The following is an 18,708-nucleotide window of genomic DNA, read 5'->3' on the forward strand; positions in this document are numbered from 1 at the left end:
AGTTACTCATGTTGACGTGTTCTCATGTTGACGTTTTCTCATGACGTGCTCTCTATGTTAATACTGACCTGTCTGCTTCTGGTTTCTATTGGTCGGGAGGGGCCGGAGATCCACACTGGAATGTGATCTGTCTGCCAGCGCTGCTCAATGCAACGGTGATCGTACTGCCCTGTTCACACACACACACACACACACACACACACACACACACACACACACACACACACACACACACACACACACACATACATATGTATATCTGCCAGTCTGCTGCAGCTCTCTCAGTGTGGGCTGTAGCAGCAGCTGTACTGTAGTCTCCTTCGTGTGTAAAGGGGGAATAAACACGGGCTGGAGAGACAATGTGCTCCCGGTCTCCTTCCTCTGCCATTGTTCCTCTGCTCTTAGTTTCACCCAGCTCTATTAATAATTCATTAGCCGCGCTGCACAGCCCTGGAGCTCTGGCCCTGGGCCTTCAAACCCTGTTTAATATCAACACCACTTGTTGACATTTCCCTTGTTTACCATAAACAGAACTCAGAGGAAAAGGCCCATGTTCCCACAAGGAAGAATACCAGCATGGCTGGTGGTGGAAGTTAAAGTAGGACTCTGGACCCGATGTAGGGGACCTAAGGGGCTTCTACTGCTACTGCTACTTCTACTGCTACTTCTACTGCTACTTCTACTGCTACTTCTACTGCTACTACTACTGCTAATTCTACTTCTACTGCTACTACTACTTCTACTGTTACTGCTACTGCTACTACTACTGCTACTTCTACCGCTACTCCTACTTCTACTGCTACTTCTCCTCCTCCTCCCCCCCCCCCCCCCCCCCCCCTCCCCCCCTCCGTGGGCCACTGCCCGGCCACAAAGGGCTGGCTCTGCTGAGGGCTCGGTGAGCAACAGGTGAAATGTGGCCTGACAGGTCTGATGGGAGGCTCTGTGTGTGTGTGTGTGTGTGTGTGTGTGTGTGTGTGTGTGTGTGTGTGTGTGTGTGTGTGTGTGTGTGTGTGAGAGTGAAACAAACAGAGAGAGAGAACGAGAGCGAGAGAGCGAGGTGGGGAGGGAGGAAGGGAGGGGGAAGGGAGGGAGGCAGGGAGGGAAAAGAGGCGGGGTGTTTCCAGTCAGACTGAGTGACAGACCTGTCAACCAGGTGGCTCACAGACACTCGGTGGAGGGATACTCGGTCCACACACGACTCAGCTCTCTCTCTCTCTCTCTCTCTCTCTCTCTCACTCACTGGAATGGGACTGTAGCTCGCCCTTTGGCCGCTCTCACTCAAACCTCGGGGCCTCCTGCCGGACGCCCGTCGCGGACCCCCACCCCCCCCCCCCCCCCCCCGGCCGAGGACCAGATGTCGGCGGCTCGCGGAGGCTAGGCAGACTCAGGAAGCAGAGGGCGGGGCCTGTGAGGCCGGGCCTGTGAGGCCCAGAGAGGAGCAGCGCGGCGGGGACACGGACAGACATGAGGCGCTACGGCTCGCCTGGACGGGGCTCCACCACCACCACGGAGGACGGCTCGCCCCCCGGAGAGGTGAGGACACACACACACGCACGCACGCACACACGCACACACAGACAGACAGACAGACAGACAGACAGACAGACATATTATATCTACACACACACACACACACACACACACACACACACATATATTTATATATATATATATATATATACACACACAAACACACATATATATACACACACACACAGCCTGTATATATGTATTTATATATAAATGCATATATACACATAGACACATATAGATTTACACTCACAATCTCATACTCCCACACCCACATACACATATGTGGGTGTGTGTGTGTGTGTGTTTGTGTGCATGTTTATCTATATGTTGGTGTCTATATATATATATCGCACACATGCACATATAGATTTACACAGACACATAGTGTATATGCACACAGGCACACATAAATATATACAAACACACACACATATATATAAATACACACACACACACTGTATGGTACAGTGTACTTTAGTATTGAAGCTGTGCTGCAGTCAGTCCACAGCCAGACCAGCCTCCTCTAAGTGTTTGCTCTGTGATGTCGTGGGCCGGGCTTTTGATTTGATAAGCTCACGCTAAGAGAAACACGTTTCTGCAATGAGTCCAGCACTTACATACACATAACAATAACTCTGAGCTGCAATAGGAAATGAGCAACTTTAGCAGCAAAAATAATGAAAAATGTGCACAATCCGTTTGTTGAGATACGGCTGAGGGTTGTTAACCAATAACTGATGTGTTAGATAGACGTGTTCTTGGTTAACAATTCACCTACACATTGTTTGCTGTACTGTTATGTATTCTGGAATCAGGGCGGGGACGCACACTGTCACACTCTGATTAATTTACTGTATAGAGTTTTTGTTTTTGTCCTAGAGGAGAATTAGACGTCTCAGACTCACGCTACACGCTGTCGACGATGGAACAGGAGAGCCCAAAACTACAAACCCTGTGAGTAGACGCTCTGAATGAGGACCTTCATCGCTCCATCAAACCTATGCTTTAATTCAGGTTTATTTAACCTTGATTTAACCAGATGAGACTTGTTAGTGTGAATGCTGGAGCATTCACACTCTAAATATCGAAATCTTTATTATTCTTATTTTTATTCTGTCAATACTTTGGCATTCTTCTCCTTCTTCATATTTTCAGCTACAGAAACCATTCAAATATCAAAATGTTCAAGACAGAAAAATAAAACAATTCATCAGGTTTACAAAGAGACAACAACAGGAACCTCTGGTGTACAAATCTGTTTAAAGTACACGTGAAACTGACTAAAACTGTCAAGTTCCAAGTCCTTTAGAATTTAAACAATTTGTAAATCCTCCCCTAGAGAGGTCCATACAGAGCAGCGTGCTAAAGCCTTTAAAGATGGCACACTAAAAATGTCTTTATAGGGCCCAAGACGGATATTATACATACTCATTTACGTTTAAGAAGATTAAAGATTTAAAAGCCCACCAATAGTCTCAGGTCCAGGGAAGGTTAGAATGTGTAGAATATAAGATGTGGTAAAAGTGCTTGGATTGTGAATTGCTGATACAGGACATGTAAGTAAACATAAAATGAAAATGTTAAAGGCAGTGATATTCAGGGTATTGTTATCTTGACCGGTTATGTAATAATAGATGGGTGTGTGCATTTTCACAGCTGTCTCTTATTTCAGTTTCCACATTTCACGTCCAGATGGACTGTTTTAAATGTCTTGAGACCACTAGTTCGACGTGTAAGAGATGCCTCAGAGTCGCCCCTTATTCAAGCAAGATATGTTTTTGCATTTCACGCAGTGCTCACACCCCATGACACATTTGTTTGTGGTTTGACTTTCTGTCAACATAACGGCTGGCAGCTGAACAACATCAACACAGGCTGTTTGTTGAGGCCTTTGTTGGTTTGGTACCGAGCCACCAGCAGCGTCTTGCCCACAGCGCCCGTCCTGCCCCAGCCATCCTAGGCACACACTGCAGGCTGGGAGCTGTTTGTCAGAGGTGGTTCACCTCACACTGTGTTTGAGCTGGAGTTCTGCGGGGGAGAGAGGGAGCTTTAGGGGTTTGACAGTCCAATCCGGTCAACAACAAAGATAGTGGCCCAGATAGACACGTTCTCTGTACCTTGGCCTGCGTTATGTCAGCCGATAGCACGACTCTCTGGGAGGGTGTGGCCCTGACGTCAGGGGAACTCGACCAGAGAGCCGCCTGCTTACGGTCTCATGAAGCAACGCTGACGATCGGTTAGTTAAGAATGAAGGCAACGTAACGTGTATGTAAATGTACAGCAAGTCCTGAGAAGGCTGCTTTGTATATGATATACATCATAAAGTTAGGTTAGCATTATTCATGCAAACCGAATGCAAATGTGCTATTTCATAATGAATAGCTGATGCCTGATGGGGACTGCAGATGCAAATTAGCCTAAGGCTAACTCTGGTGCAATGCATCAAATGTTTACATTTATGTTTTCAATTGCACATGGTCCCTTTCAAATCAAATCAAATCAAATAATAAATAATAATATATTTGTTAATAATCACTTCATGGGGTGTATCACAAATCATAGGTTTATTAAAAAAACCACAAAAATATTCCAGATCCTATAAAATAAATAATGTTGAGGTAATCAGACGTCTGCAAGGTTTCCAAGCCGCTTGTCAGCATGTGATATTCAGACATAATGCCAAACCCTCTAAGTTAAATAAATAACGTGCTTAATGAGTATGACATCTTTGGAGCGTGGAACATAACGTTGTACACACGGCTGTATAGACACCACATCTAAGTCAGCCTTCGTCAGCTGTATGATCAAAGGAAGGGAGATATAGGTCAAATTAAAGGATTCAAACAATCACAACTTCCTCTCCAGTAGGAACTGAAGCAGCGTTGAACTAGGCGTTGTGTAATCGGACACTCCAAGCACCACCCCGTTTAAGGTCCATGACCTATACGATGTGAAGGATTTCTAAACCTCTGGAAGTGGTGGGAACTGAGGCTTAGAAAGGGTGTTGTGGAGGCTGCCTTGGGATTTGTATTTCATTCTTACAATGTGTAACATGGGTGATGGTGTCTGAAAGAAATAAGACGCAGATAGCAACCTGTGCTGTGATGATGTCGCCGGATCTGTCATTAGACGGATCACATCAATATGTTTATTCATATTTATAATCCAAACGTCACAAGCTTCTGGATTAATTAGAATATCCACGTCAAGACAAGGTGTAAAATGTCCTCTAATACCCTGTCCTGAATCCAGCCATCCTAGGTGTTATAAGCTGATCTGTATAAAGATCCTGACATTCTCCAACTAAGGGAGTGGTTGTTAGGAGCTAGGACCATCAGATGGTCCTAAGCGGTTAGGCTTAGGGTTAGGGTTAGGGTTAGGGTTAGGGTTAGGGTTAGGCTTAGGGTTAGGCTTAGGCTTAGGGTTAGGGTTAGGCTTAGGGTTAGGGTTAGGCTTAGGGTTAGGGTTAGGGTTAGGTTCATCTCTGTAGCTCAGCGGCTGGACCAGAGGCCAGGCTGCGTCCGGAGGTATTCCTCTCTGATAAGGCGCTGGGCTCCGTCCATCAGGACACTGGGGTCTTTGTTCTGGCTCCTGTCTCCTCGTACCTCATTGGATACCTCGTCAGACGGGCAGTGAGGGTGGGAGAGACGCGGCCCTGGGGGTGAAAAGTCTCTTTGTTCAAACTTTAATGAAGATCTTATTTGCTCCTGAGTTTTACACGATGGATTAGATTAGATGCCGGGTGAGTCTATCTCTAAAAGCCTAATTCTACTGATACTCAAACACAGAGCATGCTGTTTAGTTTTTTTTTCCAGTTTTCAAGTAAATACCCCAAATGATAAGCCTCCAATGTCATGTGATATTTACACAGAATAGGCCGTGTTTGAGATGACTGTTATGTACCACAATGTTTGAAGTGAATCTGTACACCCTCTCAGGACAACCTCAGGCAAAAACAGCCTCGTCAAACGCACACTTCCATAAAAACCGCCGAGTCAAACGCACACTTCCTACACATTAAACCGGAGGGGGTTTCTCTTTGTCTTTTTTTCCCACAGGATGCGAAGGAAGCGCTGGCCAATGGGGAGGGGAAGAAGAAGAACGGACTGGTCCACCGAGCGCGGCCGGTGGGCCGGGAGGCCCCGGAGCAGGTAGAGCGCCCCCGCCGCCCCCCCCACTCCCCACTCCCCCCCACCCAGCCACTGCCCCCCCCGCGGCCACACCTCTGATATTGAGGGGGGAACTCCTCTGAGATCCTCGTCTCGTCTCTTTACACGTCTGTGGGGACAAGGCTGGTTGTGTATTATGCACTCTGTCACCTCACTGCACACGCAGACACACAGACACACACAAAGGAATTCTGTAGTCCTGTTGATGAGAACATTCTGTCCATGTCATACATGTTCATGTACATAGAGTAGGTTACATAACATGGCGATATAAACGTAAACACAATGCAGTGATGCATCGGCCACTATATTGTTTTTACTCACTGGACCAAATATCAACTTATTTTCACCTACATTGATTGGTAGGTATTGATCCTATAGATTACGTCAGCGCACACTCCTCTACCCTCCGCGTTCACTGCCTCTCAACGTGAGCTGAGCTCTGTCTGCCTGCACTGGCCCCCGGCGAGGAGAGAGGCAAATGCCTGCGTACGCTAGAAGCTCTGGAAGTACTGGGTTACAGAAACCTGACACTGCCTCCCTCTCTCTCTCTCTGCACCCTGCACCTCCCCGCACCTCCCCGCACCTCCCTGCACCTCCCTGCACCTCCCCGCATCACCCCGCTCACTCCTTCAGTTCAGGTTCCGGTTCTCCACCTCATATTCCCGAGCTCCGATGGCCGAGGTGCCTGGGAGAGTCATGAGCATGACGCGGTCCCCCATATATCTATAGATCTGTTTATATTATATAGGATTCCCACGCAGAACGTTGACCACAGAAGCAGCGGGTCATGTGACCGTCCCGGTGAGTGAGTGTGGCTGCCACGGTAACCCAATCCCTCTCTCGCCTCAGCACCTGAGGGCCCCAGCCAATGGCAGCGGGCCCCCGGAGAGCCCGGCGCAGCAGGACGGGCCCAAGGTGTACGGCGTGGTGCAGAGGACGGGCTCCGACCGCACGCAGGAAGTGATGGCGCGGCAGTGGTCGGCCAATCACCTCCAGGACGAGATGAAATACATCAAGGAGGTGAGTGGAGAGACAGACAGCAGGACGCACGTCACGGCGATAAGGGGTCAGTGGGGGGGAGACGAGCACACACACACACACACACACACACACACACACACACCCCTCAGCTGGGATTAGAATGATCATGATTTCATTTCTTTATCTGCATGGATAATGCAGAGAGGTCATTATTAATTATTACAGGTTTAAAAGAGGTTGCGGATGTGCTGCGTCTTCAGGGGTTCTAGCCAAGGCTTGTTTGCGACCCCGTTCCCCAGTTGGGCTTCTCTACGTTTCTACATGTAAAGTTATTAAACGTTGATTAATGTCAGTATTCATCGTCAGCTCCAGTGTGAGGTGGAGCTGAGAGTGGATGGACACTAAGATAGGCCACGGATGAACTCCTGTGTCTGTGCCCCCCTCTGTCCCCAAGCTGATGAACTCTGTGTCCCCCTCTGTCTCTCTCTGTCTCTCTCTGTCCCCCTCTCTCTCTCTGTCTCTCTCTGTCCCCCTCTGTCTCTCTCTCTCTCTCTGTCTCTCTCTGTCCCCCTCTGTCTCTCTCTGTCTCTCTCTGTCCCCCAGGTCAGGGACTCTCTGGAGAAGGTCAGAGAACGGATGTACGGGCAGTTCGGAGGAATGCAGCAGTCCATGCAGAAGCTCTCGCAGGAGATGAGGGTGAGGACTCAGGGTTAACTCAGGGTTAATGAATACATGAATACCTCTGTTAACACGAATACCATTAGTAATTGGTTACTAGACCATTAGTTAATGCGTATTACATTAACTAATGTTAACGAATGGGTCATTAATGAACCATTGTTAGGGGTGTAACAAAAACCGATTTGAATCGGAAAATCGATTTTGATTTAAAAGATGCAAATCTTCTGAATCAAACTGAATTGAATCGTTCCATTTTAAAAATGTATCTTTCCTGAATCGTACCCCATGTATCGAGATACGCATCGAATCGTCTTTTATTGGAGAGATGCACACCCCTAAGAAATACACTTCTTCTCTAGTCTTTGATAAATCTTTTTGAAGGAAATGCCACATTTACAAGTTAATTCATTTTGTGAAATGATTGTCTACTTTCAACAAGAAATCCATTGCATCATACCCTCTCGAATTGAGCCATGCCACATCGAATCGAATCGAAATCCTTCTGAATCGAACTGAATCGAATCGTTCTATTTTAAAAATTGATCGTTCCTGAATCGTATCGTACCCCATGTATCGAGATACGCATCGAAACGTCTTTTATTGGAGAGATGCACACCCCTAACCATTGTACTGTATGTGTATATATGTGAATGCATATACTGAGTGTGTGTGTGTGTGTGTGTGTGTGTATGTGTGTGTGTGTGTGTGTGTGTGTGTGTGTGTGTGTATCTATGTGCGTGTGTGTGTATATCTATATGTGTATGTGTTAGCATGTGTATATATGTGTGTGTGTGTGTGTGCGTATGTGTGTGTGTGTGTGTATATCTATATGTGTGCGTATGTGTGTGTATATCTATGTGTGTGTGTGTGTGTGTGTGTATATCTATGTGTGTGTGTATGATAAAGTGTCCATCCTGTCGTCTGTCCAGATGGCCAACTCCCACCGCCGGACTCTGGAGTCTGAGGTGCGCGTGCGGACCAGCGCCATGGACAGCTTCGACCAGATGAACGGCTCGCTCATCTCCGCCAACCTGGACCTGCAGGTACCGACGGGGGCCCTCTCTGCACTCAGGCTGCTCCACGGGACCCCCAGGGGCCCCGGGGCGGGGGGCACACAGTGACTAACGAGGCGGTCTCCCCTCCAGAAATCACTGCTGGAGAACTGCCAGACGCGCGTGGACATGAGGGAGGAGGTGAAGACGCTGCGCTGCGGCCGGTCGGAGGTGGAGGCTCGGCTCCAGGAGAGGGACCGCCAGCTGGCCGCGCTGACGGCCCAGAACCACACACTGAGGCTACAGGTCAGGCCGGCGCACACTCACTGACGTGTACACAACCACAGACACACACATGCAACACACACACGTAAACACACTCACTGACGTGTACACAACCACAGACACACACACGCAACACACACACGTAAACACACTCACTGACGTGTACACAACCACAGACACACACACACACACACAACACACACACACGTAAACACACTCACTGAAGTGTACACAACCACAGACACACACACACACACACACACACACACAACACACACACGTAAACACACTCACTGAAGTGTACACAACCACAGACACACACACACACACAACACACACACACGTAAACACACTCACTGAAGTGTACACAACCACAGACACACACACACACACACACACACAACACACACACGTAAACACACTCACTGAAGTGTACACAACCACAGACACACACACGCAACACACACATAAACACACTCACTGAAGTGTACGCAATCACAGACACACATAGACACACGCGCACACACTCGGACACACACAGGCACACACACAAAGACATACACACAAAAACAAACATACACACACACACATACACACACACCCACTCAAGCATATGCAATCACAGAAACACAAACACATACACACACACATGCACAAACACACACACACAGACACATGGGTACACACACACATACACAGACACACACACACACACACACACACACACACACACACACACACTTCAAACATTGACATAACGGAGTCCCTACCACTATTATATGACAGTAGAAGACCGATACTATTCGATCGCTATAGAGATAATATTTTATACCGGAAGTATTTCTGTCAGGGATATCTTTGCGGTGAGTAGTATCGTCTGAAGTGGCCGTATAAAGCCTGTCAGGAATGCCAATTGTGATAAAGCACTTTACAAACATACCAGACTTTATGCTTGACTTGAAAAGAATAACTAGCATTCCTGTTTCTCTTGCTAGTGATTCCTCTCCAGGAATCACTGTGGCAGGACTATACGAGCGATGCTGTGGTTTGTTCTTCCAGGTGGAGGCGACGGAGGAAGCCCGCAGCCTGGTGGTGCAGGAGGTCTCCACCCGGCTCCGGAGAGAATACGACGAGAGGCTGATGGAGGAGCAGAAGAAACACAGAGAGGAGATTGAAAAGCTGCAGGTCTGCATTCCTTCTGTCACTGCTCCTCCTTTACTCACACAGATACTGGAGAGAAGGCAGAGAAGACAGATACCAGGGGAGATACAACCCCGGGAGATACCAGGGGTTGTATTTGGCTAAAATATGTATAATATAAAGATTAGATTCTATTGATGTGTTACATTAACATCACATTTACATTTAGGGCATTCAGTAGTCGCTTTTATCCAAAGCGACTTACAATAAGTACATTTGTCAGAAGAAGAGAAACAACAATATATCTCTGTCAGTACAGTAAGGATGTTCATAGAACCAAGTGCCAAGCTCTAACCATCACTAGGTTAACCCATTCCCTGTATACACTAACCATCACTAGGTTAACCCATTCCTCGTATACACTAACCATCACTAGGTTAACCCATTCCTCGTATACAACACAGATATCTAGGATAAGACACTACACAATGATTGAAAAGTACTGTTTTTAAGTGCAAGAATGTACAACATACAATAAGTACATACATTACGTGCCAGGACGTACAACATACAGTAAGTGTGTAAGAGGGGTGTGGGGGTGGTGTATGCAGAGTCTAGGTGAACTCTGAACACGTGTTCCTGGTGAAATGCCTCGGCGGATGTGCTCTGCCACGTCAAGGAATCACAAAGTTGCTCCTAACATCTTTTTGTGATTCCAACTCATGCGCACGTCTGAAAGCCCTTCTTGTTGTCCTTCCTGCTCAGGCCCAGATCGACGAGTACATCGGACGGCTGGAGGAGACGGAGACCACGAGCCGCCGTGCCCAGGCCCAGCTGGCCGAACGCGACCAGAGGATCAGCGAGCTGGAACGCCTCCTGGACTGCATGGGACAGGTAGGGCTCTGACCCCCCTGGCTCTCTGACCCCCCTGGCTCTCTGACACCCCCCTGGCTCTCTGACACCCCCCTGGCTCTCTGACACCCCCCTGGCTCTCTGACCCCCCCCCTTGGCTCTCTGACCCCCCCTGGAGGACCACTCAGACACACAGACAGCACATGATCTCAAATGACAGAATGATGCGTGGATGACGTGTCGTGTTGCGACTGGATGCCTGGACACTCCTTAGGGTTCACCGGCCAGCCCCCCGTCACCCATTTAAAATGTTATGCCTGTCTGTCTGTCTGTCTGTCTGTCTGTCTGTATGTATGTATGTACAGTATGTGTGTGTATGTGTGTGTGTGTGTGTGTGTGTGTGTGTGTGTGTGTGTGTGTGTGTGTGTGTGTGTGTGTGTGTGTGTCAATGATGCACTCCTGACCATCCCTGGAAGGAGGGATCCCCTGATCTGAAGGAGGGATCCCCAACTCTGCGGTCCTTCTCTAGATTTCTTCCTTGCCATCATAAATCTACGGCCTGTTGAGCCCTTTGAAAAGCCCCCTTCAGAACTGAATTGAGATCTCCTTCTTATCGTAGGAGAAGAGCCAGCTCCAACAGAAACTAAAGCAGTGTGAACAGCGCCTCCGCCTGTTGGAGCTCACTGACCAGACGGACTCCAGTACGACACAGAGGTACCCCGAGAGATCAGGATCCCCACCACACTGGGTTTGAGTCGCTGTTAATCTGGGTAAAATATGTACTGAGTCCTAACTGATCACTTCACTTAGATCCAAAAGTCTGGAGCACGAAGCGGCAGACCTCCGGGAGAGGATCAAACATCTGAACGACATGGTGTTCTGCCAGCAGAGGAAGGTCAAAGGAATGATCGAGGAGGTGAGACAGACGGACAGACGCTGTCTCTGCATTGTTTTACTCCAACCTGCGTCCGAGTGTCACACAGTAGAAATAATGAGCGTACCTCAGAGGATACTTAAATGATGTGCGTCACTCTATTCGCTCATGCAATGTAATAACGAATATTCTCTTTTTATAAAATGCAAAGGTTCAATCGCTCCGCACTAAGATCGCACAGAAGGACGTTTTCATCTCAGAACTTCTGGACAGGATTGCCATCGTGGAGTGTGAGGTAAGGCGGCAGGCGGCAGGCGGCCCGTCTCGTCTCAGGGTTGTGGGGCTCTTGCTTTACGACTTGATTGGAGTTGAAGTGTTGGAGCTTTCAGCAAACGTCTGTGTCATTTCTGTGTGGAGGTTTACTGTACCTATCGATTCACTTTTCACACCGGATGTCAGCAACACCTGAATCCTTTGCATGATCTGAACTGAACCCGTTCTTTCCTCTTTTCTTTTCCTAGAATAATGAGTTAGACGACAACCTGAAGTATTTTATGTCTGTGCAGAATAGGGCAAGTGATAAACTCCAAACCAGGGAGGTTGGAGTGGGCTGTGATTTGCCCTCTAGGTAAGAAGTTAAGCCAAAACAACAGCAACATGTTTACCCAATAGAGAGAGAGAGAGAGAGATCTGCTGGGACAGATTCTCATTCTATGACCGAACCGTGCGTCCACAGGAATGAACCCCAAGGCGTACCTGGCGGGCACCCCCTCCAGTCAGAGCCCATAGACTTCCAGAGGCCGCATCGTTCGGGCCCCTATTCGAGCAGCTCTAGCCCACCCAGGACCCCCCCGGCTGGCCCCCTGCCCCCCAGTAGACTGGAGAGTAGTCTACTGAAATACACTCCGCTCCAGTACAGCCGCTACCTGCAGGCCAGCACTGGTACGCCCCCCAGCGTGGCCACGGGCACACAGGCCTCAGACTCCGAGGGCCCGACCGGCGATGAGGCCGGCTCTACGGGCCCCTCGAATGGCCCCGGTCCCGCCGACGCCGGCCCCCCAGCCCTGTCTCCCTCGGCGAGACCCCCCTCTCAGATCTACACCCCCTTCATGAGACTCATGGAGATTACCGCAAACATCAAGATCGACCAGTGACCTCCACCTCCTCGCGTCAGGCTCGTGGACATTGCCAAATAAAAAGAAGGGATGTATATTTCTGATTTGAAAAGATAATTTGTTTTGCATTTTGGGTGTAGAAAGGGAAAATAAATCAAATTGATGTGATGAAGGGGTCAAATGCTGGTACGGTATTGTAAATGAAGTTACTATGTAGGAGAAGCCTTTTATTGAAGTGAAATAACTCTCCCTGTTCTGCAGTGTTACTGTAGCTGTATATAGTCTCGGCACTGTAAATCAAAGGTTGTTAATAATACTGCTGGTTTGTACTTTATTTTGTTTACGGTGTGGTCCGCCTGGAAGACTCATAGAAGGATTGGGATCATAAGGAACAAGGTCAAACCATTCCTCTGCATTTTCCTCTACTTTTGTATTTGCACCCGATAAATGAAGTGGAATATTTGGTTATTTTTTAAATTGCATATTTATTACAATGTTTGATGTTGAACATGGGTGGTAGAAATGTATCCGTTGTTTCACCAGTTTATTAACTAATGACCTATGGTGCATTTGAATGATGGAATATGCGTATACATTTGTATATATAGAACTTCCTGAACCGATACAATATGCGAGGTGTTTTCTATCAAGTGTAGAATCAGCTATGCCTCCATCAATGCATATCAAACTGCAAATACAACATGAAGCCATATATATTTTGAAAATAAATATTATTTATGTTCTCTATTGTTATTCTGGTCAATTTAATAATCTGGGTCCTTTGATGGAACTGACATACCTACATTTTTACTACATTTATTTTTAGCTGACATAATATTTACCTAAATGTTTTTAATTTTTATTAATGCCATTGAAAGTATTACCATGACAACAAATGTTTATCTGAGTAATTCAACTTTCACAATGAGTAAATTAATATTAATAAAACAATTGCTCTTATGTTATGAAAAAATTCGCCTATTCGCCACCTGCTTTTGAAATTAATTCTGAGTCACATAAATGGATTTGCCCCTTAAAATTCCTAAAAACTGAATGTATCTGGGAATGCCATGAGTTGATGCAAAATAATACATTTTATAAATTATATAGAAGCTTTTTATAAGAGAATAATGTTACAAACAGATACACAAACAGAGTAAAAATGGAATTAAAACTTAAAATGGTCGCTAGGTGGTAGTGTACTTGACAAAATAGAAGAGAAAAACTGGTTGGTCGAAATCAAATTGCATTTTATCAGAATATAAAGTGTTTCTTCTTAAATTGGTGCATATGACTTACATATTATATTATCTTTATTTATTCGGTACTTGAATCTAGAGTGAGGAAGACGCATTCGCCGGTAGGGGGCAGTGACGCACCATAAGGAGGTACATTCTCCTGGTCGCCGGTAGGGGGCGGTGACGCATCATAATAGTGTGCATCCCCCTGGTCGCCGGTAGGGGGCGGTGACGCATCATAATAGTGTGCATTTCCCTGGTCGCCAGTAGGGGACGGTGACGCACCATAAGGAGGTGCATTCTCCTGGTCGCCGGTAGTGGGCGGTGACGCACCATAATAGTGTGCATTTCCCTGGTCGCCGGTAGGGGGCGGTGGCGCACCATAAGGAGGTGCATTCTCCTGGTCGCCGGTAGGGGGTGGTGACGCACCATAAGGAGGTGCATTATCCTGGCCGCCGGTAGGGGGCGGTGACGCAGCATAAGGAGGTGCATTCTCCTGGTCGCCGGTAGGGGCGGTAGGACACCATAAGGAGGGTTAGCAGGGAAAAAGAAGACGAAGAAGGCAATGACCCGGTGGCGGTAGCGCCATAATAAACATGTCGAGTTACTAAGTCCACACAGAGCATGATCTAAAGCTGGATAAATGAAACAATAAACATGTTTCGTAGACTGTTTGTACGTCCTCTGTTCTCCAGGTAGTACAGCTCACCAGATATGCGTTCATCGCGGCCAGAGAGCCAGGGCCAGGTGGGAGATCTGAGGAGCAAGACCAGAGAGGAACTCCAGGAGCTCCTGGTGCGACAGGAGCACATCTTATCCAACAGGTAGGAGACCTTATGATCAATAACATCTATAACATCTTATCAAACAGGTAAGAGACCTTATGATCAATAACATCTGATCAAACAGGGAGGAGACCCTGATCTATGATCAATAACATCTGATCAAACAGGGAGGAGACCTTATGATCAATAACATCTGATCAAACAGGGAGGAGACCCTGATCTATGATCAATAACATCTGATCAAACAGGGAGGAGACGTTATGATCAATAACATCTGATCAAACAGGTAGGAGACACTATGATCAATAACATCTGATCAAACAGGGAGGAGACCTTATGATCAATAACATCTGATCAAACAGGTAGGAAGTAGACTAAAGTCTCAGTTTAAGGTCGAGGTCAATAAGCTATGGATGCACTGTAGTCGTCTACAGGGCTGTCCGGTATGGGCTGCATGTGACTGTCACTGCTGTACGTTGTGTTCATGACAGCCTACTGTCCAGGAGATGGAAATACTCTTATTTCATCACACTGATTCATGTTACTGTTATGACAAAGCCCTTACACACGTCGTCTACCGAATACCCAGACTGTGAACGCATTTTGCATCTGACACGGTGAAACCACCGTGAGATTCAGTCCTCCTCCTCCCTTCATATCGCACGTCACCGTGACAGCTGACAGCTGCCTCCGCGTGCCTCCGGAACGCTCCAACTGGACTCACTCCTAAACGTTGTGGTGGTGGTGAGTGAATAATGAGGTGACGGCAGACTGCTCTGTTTCCAGGCGGTTCCTCCGCAGTCTTCCGGACGGAGGGAGGAAGATCTCCGACTTTGCTGAGAGAGTTCGCCTCGCCGTCAGCGACCGCGACGGGGAGGAGCAGAAACCACGCCTGCTGCTTTCTGTGGGGACAGACCTACAGTCCAAGTACCAGCAGGCCGTCTCTCAGCGACAGCATGGGGGCAACGCCAGCGCTGGGGTCTCCTCTCAGCGCCAGCCAGCTAGGGGTGCTGCTGCCAGAGAGATGGACGTGTCTCACTCTGATCACTCCAGAGTGACCGCTGGACCTGAGCCCACGCCTGTGGCCGGGCTGGACTCCAGCAGAGAGAGGGCCCTTATACAGGCCCTGGAGAATGTCTCGCTGTCGGAGCCGTCGGGCAGCAGGGCGCCCCCGGGGGCCCCGGAGGCCCCGAGGAGTGACGCAGAGAGAGGCGACGTGTTCCTCAGAACGCAGCCGCACACCAAACCCAACTACCTGGAGGTCCTGGTGAGGACGGAGAGGACGTCTGGCGACCGCAGGCAGAGATTCAAACCAAATCAGTGAGTCGTTTTTTGGGCAATATTCATCTGGATATTGGATATTGGATTTGGGTTCATAGCCTCCAGTATGTTTAGAACCATGATGAACCATCATCCTTATACGTTTATGCCGTTGATGGTGTATGGCTCTGATCAATCAGGGGACATTCATATTCATGTCTTGATTTCAGCCTTAACCCCAGAGCGGAGCATCACTCCTCGTCAGAGTCCCTGTCAGGTGATCACTCTCCAGGACGGGCGTCGCCCCTCTCCGCAGAGGCCCGGAAGGAAAGGGACCGGAAGCACCTCGATGACATCACGGCTGCTAGGCAACCCCTCCTCCACCACAGCCCCGCCCAGCTCCTCTCCCTGGAGGAGTCGGCCGCGCTGCTGGAGGACCAGGCCAGGAAACACCAGGTGGGCGTCTTCATCAGTACACAGGACAGGGGGTGGATGCCTATACATAGACACGCACGCACACACACACACACACACACACACACACACACACACACACACACACACACACACACACACACACACACACACACACACACACACACACACTGAGCTTATCAAATACAAAAACCCAGTTTGTTCACAGACTAGAGCATCAGAAACGGTCCTCGATGCATTTCAGATCAATGCCATTTCTTTGCAAAACCGAAAACCGCATTCGGTACAGTTCCATGATTCTTTATTGCTTTATTAACATGTGGAGAAAGGGCACCAGATAATAATAATAATAACTTTATTTATATAGCACCTTTCAAAACAAAGTGCTTATAATGGCGATCAATGTGACAGACCTCAGACTGTCTCTCCTGGTTCATATTGATGTGACAGACCTCAGACTGTCTCTCTCTTTTCAGGAGCTCCAGTCCAGGATAGCGAGTCAGAAGCTGAGTGAATCCCTGAAGGTCTCCATGGGAAGCTTCGTCCCTGAGACCGGACCCAAGGCTGCCTACAGAGAGGTCCCCCACGATGACGACCAGCCCTCTTCAGAAGAGGACTAGCCTACAGAGAGGTCCCCCATGATGAAGAGGACTAGCCGACAGAGTGGTCCTCCTCTTCAGAAGAGGACTAGCCTACAGAAAGGTCCCCCACGCTGAAGACCAGGACTAGTACCTGAGTGGGATTAAGACCTCTGTGCCTTGTGTGTCTCCAGGCTTCTGGTTCTGCGTTGGATGTACCCCCCCCCCCCCCCCCCCCCCCCCCAGTTTTATCCGAGGCTGTGGGAGATAGATTGTGAACTCAGGTGATGAATCAGGACCAGCTCGTTAACTCGGTCACGTCCTGCTCAGTCTCAGCTCATTTGCAAAAAAAATAATTCAAACTCAAAATGTATTGTTGTGTTTCACATACACCATGACAGATGACATATGACATATGATATATGCCATGATATGATATGAAATGCTTGCTAAACATTCTGGAAAGGATTTTTATTTAATAAATAATATTGGTAAAAATAATCTGTTCTCTTTGAATGCAATCGTATAGTTATTGTGATTTTAAAATTGCAAACTATAAAATCAACAATTTGATACCATACTAACATGCCCCGAAGCAGATTTTGATGTTTTGTTTCAGCACATTAATAACTGTGCCAGCAGTTGTGTTCAGATATGACAATTCCTGTGTCAGATAATGAAGCGTTCAATAAAATAATCTAATTTTGTAAAGATTCCTTCTGTGAGAAATTATTTGACATTCATCTACATTAATGTTCACCAAAGCTCTAGTTTTTAAATCAAGTATTTTAGGTTTTCAATTGAGATTTGTTTTGCTGAAAGTCACTGAATTGCAACAAATACAAATGATCTAGTCTGGCCCTATATTCTGTTTATTGGATACTCAATACCATATATTTAATGTATGTTCATATTTACTAACTCAGCTGAATCTATCATTGTTTTTAAAGATGGTCACAAATATAACCAACACCTTTGTTTATGTACAAATACATGTTTGCTTTGTGTAACCGTTTTCAAGTAATGGCCAAGTAATAGTTTAATACGAAAGTGAGTAAATATTGGTTTCATGTGAACCAGTATCTTCCAGTATCCAGTATATTTATTTAGTCTTCATCGGTTATCTTTTAAGCCTTGACTCAGACATGTCTGAATTCTTTCCCAATGTTATCGAAGAAGCAATCTGTGAGCCACTTGATAAGATTATCAGGGGGTCGTGAAACATGGAAGCTGAGACATCTGGATCGGGTTTAGAGCGTGTGGACACGAGGAGACGAGGAGAGGGCAGAAGAGTGATGCGACTCCAGACCACTTCTCCGGTGTGCTGGTGTACAGTAGATAAGACGCGCTGTGACGTTCTGCTCCCCACACCATCACTGCCGCTCCTCTATTGACTTGGCTCAGTGCTTCTTTATTGGGTTTTTAGCAGAAGGCCCAAAGAGGAATTTTAATTAGTTTGAAGAGAGCGAGGAGGGCTGTGGGGACTGGGGGCGACTCCATCTGGCCGCTGATGCTCCTGATAACCTTTGGTAATTGTTGCTGAAACATCGGTGGGAAGAAAGAAAAAAAACATCTGGCTGCTTTAAGAACAGACCGAGGAGAAGTGGCTCAGTGTGGCTGATTCCTACGCATTCAGACACCTGATTTTAGAACGCATTCCCCCTGAATGCTTTCAATGATTTGTATAGCTTTTAACACTCCTACTTGCTTTATTTCTTTCCTCTCAGATTGTTTTGCAGCATTTAAAACTCTAACTGATCACCTCTGTTGTGAAATATGTTTCTTCC

The 18,708-nt window shown here is 47.3% G+C and overlaps 2 protein-coding genes across 3 annotated transcripts; both read left to right on the top strand.

The window, feature by feature from the left end:
• The first annotated feature begins 1,189 nt into the window (after positions 1-1,189).
• myzap (myocardial zonula adherens protein) lies at positions 1,190-13,448 on the top strand. 2 transcript variants are annotated; one of them, XM_084476448.1, is made up of 14 exons: positions 1,190-1,533; positions 2,413-2,487; positions 5,592-5,684; positions 6,555-6,725; positions 7,290-7,382; positions 8,297-8,410; positions 8,513-8,665; positions 9,704-9,829; positions 10,550-10,678; positions 11,256-11,350; positions 11,447-11,552; positions 11,722-11,805; positions 12,032-12,138; positions 12,247-13,448. In XM_084476448.1, exons 1-14 carry the CDS (start codon positions 1,465-1,467, stop codon positions 12,662-12,664), a joined length of 1,833 nt encoding a protein of 610 aa, XP_084332574.1. In that variant the 5' UTR covers positions 1,190-1,464; the 3' UTR covers positions 12,665-13,448. The 2 variants fall into 2 exon arrangements, with proteins under 2 accessions (XP_084332574.1, XP_084332575.1); XM_084476449.1 differs by having other exon boundaries at positions 12,077-12,138.
• A 981-nt stretch (positions 13,449-14,429) lies between these two features.
• On the top strand, positions 14,430-17,133 carry polr2m (RNA polymerase II subunit M). The gene is made up of 4 exons (XM_084475746.1): positions 14,430-14,687; positions 15,435-15,968; positions 16,139-16,364; positions 16,820-17,133. The coding sequence occupies exons 1-4, from the start codon at positions 14,578-14,580 to the stop codon at positions 16,961-16,963; spliced, it is 1,014 nt and encodes a 337-aa protein (XP_084331872.1). The 5' UTR covers positions 14,430-14,577; the 3' UTR covers positions 16,964-17,133.
• The last annotated feature ends 1,575 nt before the right edge of the window (positions 17,134-18,708 follow it).

This window comes from Micromesistius poutassou (assembly GCF_964030765.1).
Source record: "Micromesistius poutassou genome assembly, chromosome: 12".
NCBI lineage: Eukaryota > Metazoa > Chordata > Actinopteri > Gadiformes > Gadidae > Micromesistius > Micromesistius poutassou.

Bases quoted from the DNA above. Each gene is read 5' to 3' on its own strand.
- myzap (XM_084476448.1), top strand. From the start codon at position 1,465: ATGAGGCGCTACGGCTCGCCTGGACGGGGCTCCACCACCACCACGGAG. The intron at 6,726-7,289 runs GTGAGTGGAGAG...TCTGTCCCCCAG, and splicing joins AGATGAAATACATCAAGGAG to GTCAGGGACTCTCTGGAGAA. The intron at 8,666-9,703 runs GTCAGGCCGGCG...TTGTTCTTCCAG, and splicing joins ACCACACACTGAGGCTACAG to GTGGAGGCGACGGAGGAAGC.
- polr2m (XM_084475746.1), top strand. From the start codon at position 14,578: ATGCGTTCATCGCGGCCAGAGAGCCAGGGCCAGGTGGGAGATCTGAGG. The intron at 15,969-16,138 runs GTGAGTCGTTTT...TCTTGATTTCAG, and splicing joins CAGAGATTCAAACCAAATCA to CCTTAACCCCAGAGCGGAGC. The intron at 16,365-16,819 runs GTGGGCGTCTTC...CTCTCTTTTCAG, and splicing joins ACCAGGCCAGGAAACACCAG to GAGCTCCAGTCCAGGATAGC.